This window comes from Myxine glutinosa, chromosome 10, assembly GCF_964187855.1.
Source record: "Myxine glutinosa chromosome 10, kmMyxGlut1.1, whole genome shotgun sequence".
NCBI classification, from domain to species: domain Eukaryota; kingdom Metazoa; phylum Chordata; class Myxini; order Myxiniformes; family Myxinidae; genus Myxine; species Myxine glutinosa.
Genome location: NC_136270.1, coordinates 95,094,598 through 95,108,188, shown reverse-complemented (window position 1 = coordinate 95,108,188; position 13,591 = coordinate 95,094,598). Strand labels below are relative to the sequence as shown.

The 13,591-nt window shown below is 43.1% G+C and overlaps 1 protein-coding gene across 2 annotated transcripts in view; it reads right to left on the bottom strand.

Moving 5' to 3' along the window:
• LOC137433945 (polypeptide N-acetylgalactosaminyltransferase 4) overlaps nt 1-13,591 on the bottom strand; it is a 123,163-nt gene that overhangs the window by 84,898 nt on the left and 24,674 nt on the right. For both annotated transcript variants that reach the window (XR_013624780.1, XM_068126455.2), the window contains exon 5: nt 9,964-10,153. Coding sequence is in view for 1 of the 2 variants with exons in the window: in XM_068126455.2 (XP_067982556.1) it covers nt 9,964-10,153 (190 nt within the window). In the remaining variant the exon portion in view is untranslated. The remainder of the gene's footprint in view (nt 1-9,963; nt 10,154-13,591) is intronic.

Sequence of the window (13,591 nt, the reverse complement as noted above, 5' to 3'; positions counted from 1 at the left end):
CGTACTGCCTCGCCAAGTCGACAACACGCACACCTCGCTCATGTTTTTCGACGATTGCGTGTTTTATATCCAAGCACATCATCCTCTTATTCTTCTCAGTACTGCCCTTGGCACTCAATTTCTTAGGACCCATGGTTAAAACTAAGAAATTTTCCAAAATAACCAACATGCGAAAACAAAGCAGCAGCGATATACGGCAGAGATGCTTGCACGGCAAGATAACCACGTGACCGGAACGCTTGTTGGGCCACCTAGTGGCGGGTGGCGTAAGCTCGTAACTCAGATCTCGGCTCGCATCTCAAAGCAAAAAACCGCCCGAGCGACGGCTCGTATCTCGGAAAACTCGTAAGTTGGTGCACTCGTAAGTCAAGGTTTCACTGTATATATATATATATATATATATATATATATATATATATATATATATATATATATATATATACGTATATATATATATATATATATATATATATATATATATATATATATATATATTGTTGTGGTTTTAGAACCCACACTTGTTGTAAATAATAATCACTTGTAAATATGACAGTAAAAGTTAAAGGTTGCACCCCTAGTTAGTCCACAAGCAACACGTAGGCCACCATAGGAACTCAGTTATTTCATTATTATGTGTTTTAGTTTAGGCCGTGTTTCCAATAGTTGAATCTTCCTTGCATCAATTAAATAAGGAGTAGGCCCTTCTGTTCATTTTGCGACCTCCCTCTCCAAGCGACGCCATTTCGCGCCCCGAAAGACGGTGCCTTATACAACAACAACAACAACAACAACAACAACAACAACAACATGCATTTTAAGGCCATTTTCCCTGCTAGAGCGGGGGTTAGCCTTGCGGTCCCCATGACAATCTTCTCCATCTTGCCCTATTTTCTGCATCTCTCCTTGTTAACCCCCTTGCCCGCATTTCTTCTTCCACCATCTTTGGCCAAGTCTTTCTCGGTCTTCCCCATCCTCTACTTCCTTCTACATTCATGTCCATCACTCTTCTCAACCAGTCACTTTAATCCTTCCTCAACACATGACCAAACCATCTCAACCTGTTCCTCTTCACAACATCAATCACAGGCTCTATTCCCATCATTTTTCGCAATTCATCATTCGTCTTCCTCTCTCTCAACGATACTCTGCACATCCATCGAACCATTCGCATTTCCACCCTTTCCAACCTTCGTTGCTGCTCTACGTTCATTACCCATGTCTCGCTCCCATAAATCATAACACTTCTCACACATGCAGCATGCACCTTTCCCTTCAGCTTCAACGACACTCCCCTCCTCATCAGCACGCCACTCAGTTCCCGAAACTTCTTCCATGAACATCTCACTCTAGCAACCATTGCCGAGTCTGACCCACCTTCTCCATTCAGCATGTCTCCGAGGTAGCAAAATGTTTTCACACCTTCCAGCTTCACGCCGTCTCCAAGATCCAACTCAACATTTCCTCCATCTGCAGCTCCCTCTGTGCACACCTTACATTTGAATGTAGCTGCCACACTGGTTAATGACCCTCTCAGACCACTACATTTTTGATGAACCCACTCAGCGCACATTGTACACTGAATGGAGTTCACTCCGACACCTTTCCTACACACAGCACAGGGCCACTTCCCAGTTCTTTCCACCTCACCACATGCTTTACCACTTGCCATCACCTTCGTCTTTCCGATATTCACCTTCAGACCTTTTGTCTCCATACATTCCTTCCACGTGTTCATCTTTTCCTTCAGTCCATCCATACTTTCCGCAATCAACACCAGATCATCTGCATACAACAACTCCCACGGTAAACCCTCCTTTACGTTCTGAGCCAGCACCTCCATCACAGCTACAAATAGTAGTGGACTTAGTACCGACCCCTGATGCACTCCCACCTTCACCTCAAACTCACCACTGTTCCCGTCCTTCGTCCTTACAGCTGTGCGCGCTCTTTTGTACATTGCCATCACTACTCTGATCAACCATTCCTCCACTCCTAACTTCCTCATTGCCCATGTCAATACTTTGCATGGAACCCTATCGAATGCTTTCTCCAGATCAACAAACCCAAGAAACAACTTCTTCCTCTTCTCCATGTACTTCTCCTGCAACTGCCTCACAATAAAAAGCACGTCTGTCGTTCCTCTTCCTGGCATAAATCCAAACTGCATTTCGTCGATCTTCACTTTTTTCCTTATCCTCCTCTCCAACACCCTTTCCAATACCTTCATTCCATGCTCCAATAACTTTATCGCTCGGTACAAGCCACACTCTAGAGGGTCACCTTTCCCCTTGTATAGAGGGACGAGGGTACTCAGTTCCCAATCCACTGGAATGCGGCCCTTTCACCACCAGATTATAGATCTCTGTCATTCTCTTCACACCCCAACTTCCTGCTGCCTTCAACATATCTCCCACAACTCCCGTCGGCCCTCCCGCTTTTCAACTCTTCATTGCTTTTATCGCTTCCTCAACTTCCTTCTCAGTTATCTTCTCTGCCGGTCCTAAAACTGGGTTACTCTCTATGTTGCCATCCAATTCATTCTCTATATTCAACAGCATTTCCATATATCTTTTCTATCTTCCTTTAATTCCATCTGGGTCCACAACGATTTGTCCCACTTCATCCTTCAAGCAACTCACCCCTTTTTTTAGAGAGGATTTACCATCCTCTCTGACGATGTTCTCATCATTTGCACCTGAGCTGGTGCACCTGATTCTAATTTTAGGTATTTGAAGTAGTGAAAAATGTAGGGGTATACTTACTTTTTCCACATGCGAAATTTGCATTTATTTAAATTATACAATGGACTACAAAATGTAAATTAATGTTTCACGATATTTGTTATATTATATCACCTTTATCTATCAATATTGTTGAAATGAAGATCAAATAGCTGTACGTTGAAATATGTTGAAAACGTCAAAACTTCACATGGGGTGTACTTACTTTTTCACGTGACTGTGTGTGTGTATATATATACACAAAGAATTAAGTTAAGCACCCCCCCCCCCGTTTTTTTACAACCTCGCACATTACAAGTTTGTTGTCGTCAAAACAGTGTAATATACCCATGATATTGCTATATTTTCTGGAGAAGTGATATTATGGTCACATAAAAACATAACAATCATGCCGTTTTCAATATTTTATTCTGAATAATTTAAGGTGAAATTTTTTGGGAATTTTAGGCATATTTTCACCTCAATTTAAGTATGGAGCTATAGGTCCATCACGGACAGTGTGGATGACGTTTATGTTTTCTAACGTACAGTCATTGTTCTGAGAAGACCTCTAGCGATCTTTGCGTCAATAACGTGTGTAGGACCCACGTGATCGGATCACTGACTCAACCCTACGTCTCATAGACCCTGTAAGCCGTCGTATGCGTTGCTGTGGCAGGTTGAACCCCCTCGAGCACGTTTGGGACATGTTGGGACGACAAATTGCGAAGATGGTCCCTCCAATAGCCAATCTGGATGAATTGGAACGTGCATTACATCGGGAATGGAACAACCTGCCACAGCAACGCATACGACGGCTTACAGGGTCTATGAGACGTAGGGTTGAGTCAGTGATCCGATCACGTGGGTCCTACACACGTTATTGACGCAAAGATCGCTAGAGGTCTTCTCAGAACAATGACTGTACGTTAGAAAACATAAACGTCATCCACACTGTCCGTGATGGACCTATAGCTCCATACTTAAATTGAGGTGAAAATATGCCTAAAATTCCCAAAAAATTTCACCTTAAATTATTCAGAATAAAATATTGAAAACGGCATGATTGTTATGTTTTTATGTGACCATAATATCACTTCTCCAGAAAATATAGCAATATCATGGGTATATTACACTGTTTTGACGACAACAAACTTGTAATGTGCGAGGTTGTAAAAAAACGGGGGGGGGGTGCTTAACTTAATTCTTTGTGTATATATATATGTGTGTGTGTGTGTGTGTGTGTGTGTGTGTGTGTGTGTGTGTGTGTGTGTGTGTGTGTGTGTGTGTGTGTGTGTGTGTGTGTGTGTGTGTATATGTATGTATATATATATATATATGAGTGTGATCCCGCTTTCGAAGAAATCAGCACAAATCAGCACAGCACAAGAACAAAAATAAAGAAGATGCAGAAGATTTTTTGGTTTCAGACCAGGTCACTACTCTGGACATGCTGCTTCTGCTGTCTCAACAATGGATGGAGGTCCTCAATGCCAAACAGGGAATTCGAGCTGTCTCCCTCGACATATCACGTGCCTTCGATACGGTCTGGCACCCCGCTCTGCTCACCAAACTCTCCTCCTTTGGTATCCATGGAAATCTCCACGCATGGCTGGCGGACTTCCTCTCAAGTCGTAGTCAACGTGTGGCCCTGAATGGGTTTCTCTCATCTCCTCTTCCTGTTCAGGCTGTAGTTCCCCAAGGCAGTGTTCTGGGCCCTGTGCTTTTTCTGGTCTTCATCAATGATCTCTCTGACTCGCTTGAAAATCCTCTCTATCTCTTTGCTGATGACTCCACTCTCTGCCGCTCCATTCCTCATCCCTCAGATCGGCAGTCGGCAGCCTTCTCCCTCTCTGCAGACCTGGACAAAATCACAGACTGGGCAAACAAGTGGAACATGTCTTTCAATCCTGACAAATCTCACACTCTTACGATGTCTCTCCGAAAAGACCGACTGGACAACCCTCCCATCTACTTTCTCAGCATCCTCCGTCGTGCGAAGTCCTTCCTTGGCACACCTGAGCTCCTCACCACATACAAGGCTTTCATCCGCAGCTCAATGGAGTACTGCTCTCCCCTCGGGGCTGGTGCTCCTGCCTCACACCTAGCTCGTCTTCACGCTGTTGAAACCAAAGCGTTCAGAATCATTGGAATCTCCCGCGATGACGCTATCTCCGAGGGCCTTTCACTTACTCACTGCAGGCAGGTTGGTGGTCTTTCCGTCTTCTACCGACTCCTCTCCGGCCTAGCCCCCCCAGCCCAGTCTGTGCTCTGTCCCCCAAATATTTCTACAGGTCGCACAAGATCTGCCTGCAACCCTCTTATGGTTAAACTGCCAAAATCAAGACTCTCTGCTTACCTTCACTCCTTCATTCCTCTTTTCTCCCGCCTCTGGAACAAACTCCCTCACTCTCTTCAATCCCACTCCTCCCTCCAGGTCTTTAAAACGGCTGTTCACCACCATCTCTTATCTTCCCCAATCCAAAACCTTGATCTTTTCTACCCCTGCTAATTTCACCCCAAATCCACTTTTTTTAAATACCAACTGCTTTCCTGGAAGTCCTTGGTGTCCTTGCGTTTTATACCTATCCTGCCTCCCCCCAAGCCCTCTCCCTCCCACACATCTCCCGATGTCCCTGCTCTCAAATGTTGCGTTTGTGTGCTTCCTCCCCTTCTCTCCCCATCTTGTCTGCCGCTCCCCTTTTTATATACAGTCATCCCTCGCTATATCGCGGTTCACTTTTCGCGGCTTCGGTACATCGCGGGTTTTTCTCGCTAGTATATGTAAAATTATATCGCCGATTTTTCGCTATATCGCGGGATTTTGCGGTATAAATGTATTTTTATATACTATTATTTTAAATATTTTTGTGGTAAAATAAGCATTTTCTAGCCTAAAAAATTAAAAAACGTAAAGAAATAAGAAAAATACAGTATTTAAAACATATTACAAGAAATAAAATACTGTACATAGTGTACAGTAGAAGGGTAGACAAAGAGTCGTGCGTATGGAAAACGCCAGTACATTCATCATCGTCATCACCTTCATCGTCATCAGTACTGCACAGCTAATTCATCATCATCTTCATCACGCAAGTTGTAGTATTGAAGAGCCGGGGCTCTTGCTTGATACGGACGAAATGACGGGCAAGACACAAACTCGTCCGAGAAGATATTTATTCTCAAAACCAACTCGGGAACACTGAAAAGCCCATTTATCGGGCTGCATTATAAAGCACAACCAGAAACCGAAAGCCACGCCTCTCAAGCGTGGCGTGCTTCGGTGGTCACGTGATCAACAGGTGTAGCTGATTATACCCGCAAAGCGCGGCACGCTTTAGCGGTCACGTGACCAGCCACTCTCGCGCCGGGAATCCCCGCCGGTGACGTCACCGGCTGGAGCAAGGAGATTCTGATGCTGGTCTTGCTTGGGGAACCCATGGGTAGCTACAGTATCTTCAATGGTGAGTACCCATTAGAATTTTATATGTTGTTAAAATTACGTATGTTTAAGAGTGTAAAAAGTGTTTAAGAGTATAGGAAGTGTTTATAAGAGTATGGGAAAGGTTAATAAGAGTGTGGGGAGTTCATAATGCTTTAAAATATATATATATAAAAAAAAAAAATATGGTCGCTACTTCGCGGATTTTCGGCTATCGCGGGGGGTTCTGGAACATAACCCCCGCGATAAACGAGGGATCACTGTACTTTGTTTGCTTGATAAATGTTAGCTCTTTCACGAGCCTCGATTCTGTATACAAAAAAAAAAAATTTTTTTTTTAAAAAAGGTAAATATGGAGGCAAGGATGGAATTATTGCTGAATTATTGAAAGTGGACATACACACAACAGAGGAATGGCTTGACAACTTGTTCGAAACTATTTGGGATAAAGAGGAAGTACCTGAAGCATGGAAACAGGGGTTAATTGTCAAGATGCCAAAGAAAGGCGATCTTTCGAAATGTGGAAATTGGAGAAGAATTACTTTAATATCCGTTCCAAGTAAAGTATGGGAAACAGTGCTGATAAACAGAATTAGAAATGGAGTTGACAACAAGTTGAGGGATGAGCAAGCGGGCTTTAAATAAGTCTCATATCCGAATCATATTCAGATCTTCACCAAAATTTATTCAAATCGAACCATACTTGTCAGACACCCAACCGTTCAACCAAGGTTCGTCCAAATCCATCTATAACTTTTTGAGATATCCTGCTATGTGTCGTTTTTGGCCCCATCTCCCAATGGTAAAGAATCAGGTAAAAAAAAAAAAATTAGTAGCCAGATCCGAATCCGGATCTTCACCAAAATCTAATAATTTCGTCCTTGTCACATACACTACATCACTGCCAAATTTCGTCCGAAACCATCCACAACTTTTTGAGATATCTCGTTCACAAACAGACAGACAGACAGATGAAAAATCCCTCAAAGAGCGACACTTGGCATAAGAGAACAAAGTAGATTGCATTCAGTAGAGCATCCTTTTGACCCCAAAAACAATGAGTGGTTGAATTCAGTGACTGGAAATGCAAATCGTCTTCAAATGTTTAGTTAATCAGATGAAAATTGACAATTTTAGAAATTTGGCCTATGTTGACCTTTTGGCCAAAGTTGACCTCAAAAATAGTTGGTGCTTGAGAATTCAGTTATCTGACATGAAAATCCTATTCAAATTTCAAGTCAATCGGATGAAAATGTAGGATTTTAGAAACTTGAAAAAAGTGGTTGCCCTTTGGCCTATGTTGACCTTTTGACCTCAAAAATATATAGGATTTTGTTGGAACACGAACTCTACCATTTGGTGAAGTTTCGTGAAGATCGGTTTCAAATTGTGACCTGAAAGCAAGTTTTTTTTAAAGTTTTTTTTTGTATACTGAATCGAGGCTCGTGAAAGAGCTAACATTTATTTCACAAACAAATCAACCAGACAAACAAAATATACAAAAAGAGGGAGCGGAAGACAAGATGGGGATAGAAGGAAAAGCACACAACCACAACATTTGAGAGCAGGGAGAAGTGTGGGAGGGAGAGGGCTTGGGGGCAGGAGGCGTGGGAAAGGGGGGGGTGGGGGGGGGGAGAGGTATAAAACACAAGGGGACCGAAATTAGCGGGGGTAGAAAAGATCAAGGTTTTGGATGGGGGAGGATAAGAGATGGTGGTGAACAGCTGTTTTAAAGACCTGGAGGGTGGAGTGGGATTGAAGAGAGTGAGGGAGTTTGTTCCAGAGGCGGGAGAAAAGAGGAATGAAGGAGTGAAGGTGAGCAGAAAGTCTTGATTTTGTCAGTTTAACCATAAGAGGGTTGCAGGCAGATCTTGTGCGACCTGTAGGAATATTTGGGGGACAGAGCCCAGAGAGAGCTGGGGGGGGGCAAGGCCAGAGAGGAGTCGGTAGAAGACGGAAAGACCACCAACCTGCCTGCGGTGAGTGAGTGAAAGGCCCTTGGAGTTAGCTTCATCGCGGGAGATTCCAATGATTCTGAACGCTTTGGTTTCAACTAGCGTGAAGACGAGCTAGGTGTGAGGCAGGAGCACCAGACCAGAGGGGAGAGCAGTATTCCATAGAGCTGCGGATGAAAGCCTTGTATGTGGTGAGGAGCTCAGGTGTGCCAAGGAAGGACTTCGTACGACGGAGGATGCCCAGTCGGCGACTGGCTTTGGAGGCCAGATTTGAAATGTGGTTTTCCCAGGAAAGATCATGGCAAATAGTGAGACCCAAAAGCTTGAGTGACAGAACTTCTTGGAGAGGATTATTCAGAAAGTGGATGGGAGGGTTTTCCAGTCGGGCTTTTCAGAGAGACATCGTAAGAGTGTGAGATTTATCAGGATTGAAAGACATGTTCCATTTGTTTGCCCAGTCTGTGATTTTGTCCAGGTCTGCAGAGAGTGAGGAGGCTGCAGACTGCCGATCTGAGGGATGAGGAATGGAGCGACAGAGAGTAGAGTCGTCAGCAAAGAATAAGTGAGCAGACAAACAAACACAAATCAAAAATCACTCATAGAGTTACACTTGGCAAAACAGAACAAAGTAGAATGGCACTCGGTAGAGCATACTTTTGACCTCAAAAATAAATTAGTGATTGAATTCAGTGACCTGATATGCAAATCGTCTTCAAAGTTTAAATTAATCGGATGAAAATTGACAATTTTAGAAATTTGGCCTATGTTGAGCTTTTGGCCTATGTTGACCTCAAAAATAGTTGTTGGTTTGTTTCACTAACCTGATTTGAAAATCCTTTTCAAATTTCAAGTCAATTGGATAAAAATTGAGGATTTTAGAAATTCGAAAAAGTCGTTTACCTTTGGCCTATGTTGACCTTTTGGCCTACGCTGATCTCAAAATAGTTGGTGGTTGAATTCAGTTGGCAGATATGTAAATCCTATTCAAATTTATCGTCAATCAGAGGAAAATTGAGGATTTTAGAAATTTGAAAAAAAGTGGGTTGACCTTTGGCCTATGTTGACCTTTTGGCCTACGTTGATCTCAAAATAGTTGGTGGTTGAATTCAGTTAGCCGATATGTAAATCCTATTCAAATTTCAAGTCAATCGGATGAAAATTAAGGATTTTAGGAATTCTAAAAAAAGTGGTTGACCTTTGGCCTATGTTGACCTTTTGGCCTATGTTGCTCTCAAAAATAGTTGGTGGTTGAATTCAGTTCGCCGATATGAAAATGCCTTTCAAATTTCAAGTGAATCGGATGAAAATTGAGGATTTTAGAAATTCCAAATTGTTGTTGACCTTTGGCCTATGTTGCCCTTTTGGCCTGTGCTGATCTCAAAAATAGTTGGCGGTTGAATCCAGTGTGCTAATATGAAAATCCTATTCAAATTTTAGTCAATCAGAGGAAAATTGAGGATTTTAGAAATTTGAAAAAAAGTGGGTTGACCTTTGGCCTATGTTGACCTTTTGACCTCAAATATATATAGGATTTCGTCGGACCACGAACTCTACCATTTGGTGAAGTTTCATGAAGATCGGTTTAAGATAGTGAAAAAAAAACACACACACACACACACACACACACACACACACACACACACACACACACACACACACACACACACACACACACACACACACACACACACACACACACACACACACACACACACACACACACACACACACACACACACACACACACACACACACACACACACACACACACACACACACACACACACACACAAGAAAACAAATAGGTAGTGAATCAGATGAGCAAGTCGGCGAATGGCAAACACACCGTTCCAAAAGTGGTTCGAGCCAGCCAGGTGCACATTCACAGTGGCAGTCGAGAAACGTGAGTACACGACCCGTAGCGTGGATCGCACCCAGGAGCCGTGCACGCACAAGACCCTCCCGGCGCTTTGCTCGAATCAGGCGGACTCGGTCAAACTTGCTCAAGTAATCCTCCAGTTGGCTCTTTAAGTACGCTAAAGACATAAAAGAAAGTGCGACATAATTATGCAAGTGATAGTTTATGCAATATTTCTGAAGGAAGAAGTTAGGGTGAAGAAATCGACCATCAGGAAAGTCACTCAAAATTTCCTGCAATGAAAAAACATTAGGAAATACCTCCATCAGCGAACAGACTCTGGGAACAAAACAAAACAGAAAGGGGTTGCTGATTCTGTGGCTTTTCATGATGTATCCACATGGACCACAGCCATTCAAATCAGAAATAAAGATGCAGGAAAAAGCAAATTATGTCTACCAACCCAAACCATACTTATACCCATTCTGATTCTGATTACCATACTCTGTTACAGGGCATTGGTGCTGCCAAAGCAGTTTCTTGGCAAGGGTTATACTGGGTGGTTTGCCATTGCCTTCCGATATGATCTGCTGAAAACAGGTTTTGTCGATTGTGAAGCTCAGGAACACCAATGACAGAACAATAGAAACAGATTGGAGGACTTGCCAGCAGATCCTTAAGGAGTGACCAAGTGAATGTGTGGGACATCCTGGCATTCAAAGACAAAATACGGCATTACAAGCAAATAACCAGTTGCTCATTTTCTTCAGATTGGCTGCAGCAGCATCGCTCTCTGTCAATCTGATAGAAAAGCAAGTAAATGTCCGATATACAAGTACAGCTGGCGAGAAAGTTAGAAGGCATTTTCCAGTTATGGAGGTCATTGAGGCAGACCAAGAAAAGGATTTGTCCTGGAACAAATCCTCAATGGATACATGGCTCTTGAAGTTGAATATGAAAGAAAACACCATCCAAAGTAATCAATCACCTGTGAGCACAGAGAAAATGCAAAACCCAGTCCAGTAGGGCACCCTCGATACCATTAGCTAACAGGAAGCAGGGCAGGGTGCCAAAGAGCAACAGATGGTTGGGGGATGTCCAGTAAGATGGCCCCAATTTCCTGTTTGTGATTCAAGGCATCAATCCATTGTTGAAATAGAAGGTAGCAGCATATCTAGGTTGAAATGCCATGGGTATAAGCAAAGACAAGATACAAGAGAAGAAACGAGTTTTGAGGTCTGCTACAATGAGCAATTCCATTGTTTTGCTTGTGCCAGGAAGAAGGATGACTGGTCTGTAGTCAATAAGGTAAATTTTATGTGATGCACGTTGGGAATCGTCATGATAAAGAGGAGTAGACAGAGCAGATGAACAAACCTAACAGCAGCAGACGAGGTAAGGTTGGACCACAAATTTCCCTAACTTGGTGGGAGGTAAACTTACATCTTTGAGTGTGTATTCTAAGAAGGGTGTCGGGGTAAGATAAGATTGCTACAGAAAAACGGAGGATTAGGGATCTTGGCTTTTTCCACAAATATAGAGTTGAAATACATGCTTTGAGCCAATTTTCTCACCGGAAGAATCAATGGCTTGACATCGCAACTGGATTTCAAACAGAATGTAGTAAGAGGGAAAAGAAAACAAAAAGACGAGGGCCATCTCACAAACCAACGTAAAGATTTTGCAAGGTCTTTACAGGATTATTCTTGATTACCTGACCTCTCATTATAAATGTGCACCAAATACCTTTACACTGCTATATGCATGTACCCTCAAAGGAAGCAGCTCATAGCATACCTTTCTCTAACAGGCATTCTATAAACTATGAAAACCAAAAGGCATCACAGATATTTTGCTGCTTAGAAGTGAATCAAGCCCTATTTCATCATCAAGAATGCTGGTAAAATTATAACCCCTCCACTGCACCACCTCCACCTCTAAACATGGACAAACCTTTAACTGCCCATCCCAACTCTCTTGCTCATATGTGATGAATATAACTGGAACTAAGCCAATTAGTGGGTGTTGGTACTTCTCTCATCAACAATGGCACTGCTACAAAGGATGTCTGTGAATCCAACGGTCTGACTCTATCTGTAAACTTTCCGACATGGATTTATGCTAACGGAAAACCCTCCCTTCTGGACTTGGTAAGGATAAGCTTTCCTGCCAATGTCACCTGTTCTTTCTCTGCTCCAATTGCTTTGTCTGATCACATACTTGTGAGTGTCAACATATCTATGGCTAATGTTAGAGAGCCACCTCAGCATCGGTGAGTCATGGTAGTCCAATCAGGCTGACTGGCAGGGAATGCAAGCTGCCATCTCATTTCAGGACTGGTCTCTTGCATCTGCTGTCCCTGATAATAACACTTCCATTCTTCCACAGAAACCAGCTCTCTCTCTTATGCACAGACTCATCCGATCTTGTCTTCAGTTATCAATACACTTCCTCCTGTACATGATACATTGAATCCTGCAGTGACTCAGTTCTCTTGAAACAACTTTTCTTCTCTTCCCCCAAAACACCATCTGGCCAACCTCAAGACTACTTTTCAAACCTGGTTGTATCTTGTCAAGTCTGTCTCGGAAGTGCGCCCCTTTCCCGCCCCGCCCCCCAACCTCTTTCCCATCCCTCCCTTCAATTGGCACCACGGAAAACCCTCCTTGTGAGAAGGCCAAATGCCTATGTTCTGTGTTTGCTTCCAAATATTGTGTCCCCAACCCCTCAACCCCATGTACCTACCACACCTAGTCACACCTGACTGCTTCTGGTCTGTGTCTTTTTCACCTGAGAAGGTAGAAAAGTTTCTCACAACCATTGACGGATTCTGCAACTGAACTGGACAGCATGGGCTCACATGTCCTAAAAGCCTGCTCTGATGTACTTGCACATCCTCTTTATGCTCTGTTTTTATGTATACATGGTCAAGGCTCATGGAAGAGGGAGTGTAGAATTGAAGGGAACAAAATTAAAAGGGGGAAACTCCAACAACAGGGTAGTAGTGAGACTGAAATCAAGAGAGGAGAGGGAGGAAAAGATCACATGGGGTGAACAAGTCACACACAAGCCAAAGCACTGCAAGAGATGGAAGGCGAAAGCAGGGATGAAACAAAGGGAACAAACTAACCAACAAATAAAAAGAGAGGCAAAAGAGGGAGAAAAGTTCTGTTTGCCCTAGCCTAGTCAGTCCTAGGTCATCTTCCATGGGCTTGGGAGTCAGGAAACATCACTGCATTATATAAACATGGTACAAAAACTGATCCCCTTAACTACTAAGCCTATTGGCTGACTTCCAATCATCAGTAAGGTCATGGAATCAATCATGCCATTTAACATCAAATCCTTCCTTTTTTCCAACGCCCTGATCTCAGACGATCAGTTCAGCTTGAGACACAGTTACTCCATCCTGGACATGCTGCTTATAATTATCTTAACACAATGGATGGAGACCCTCAATCTCAGACATGAAACATATCTAGAGAATTCGATACAGTCTTGCACTGCAACTTACTCCCCAAACTTTCTGCCTATGACATCCAAGGGCACCTCCACAAATGACTTACAAACTTCCTCTACTCTTGTAGCCAATGCATGGCTCTCAATGGGATCCGCT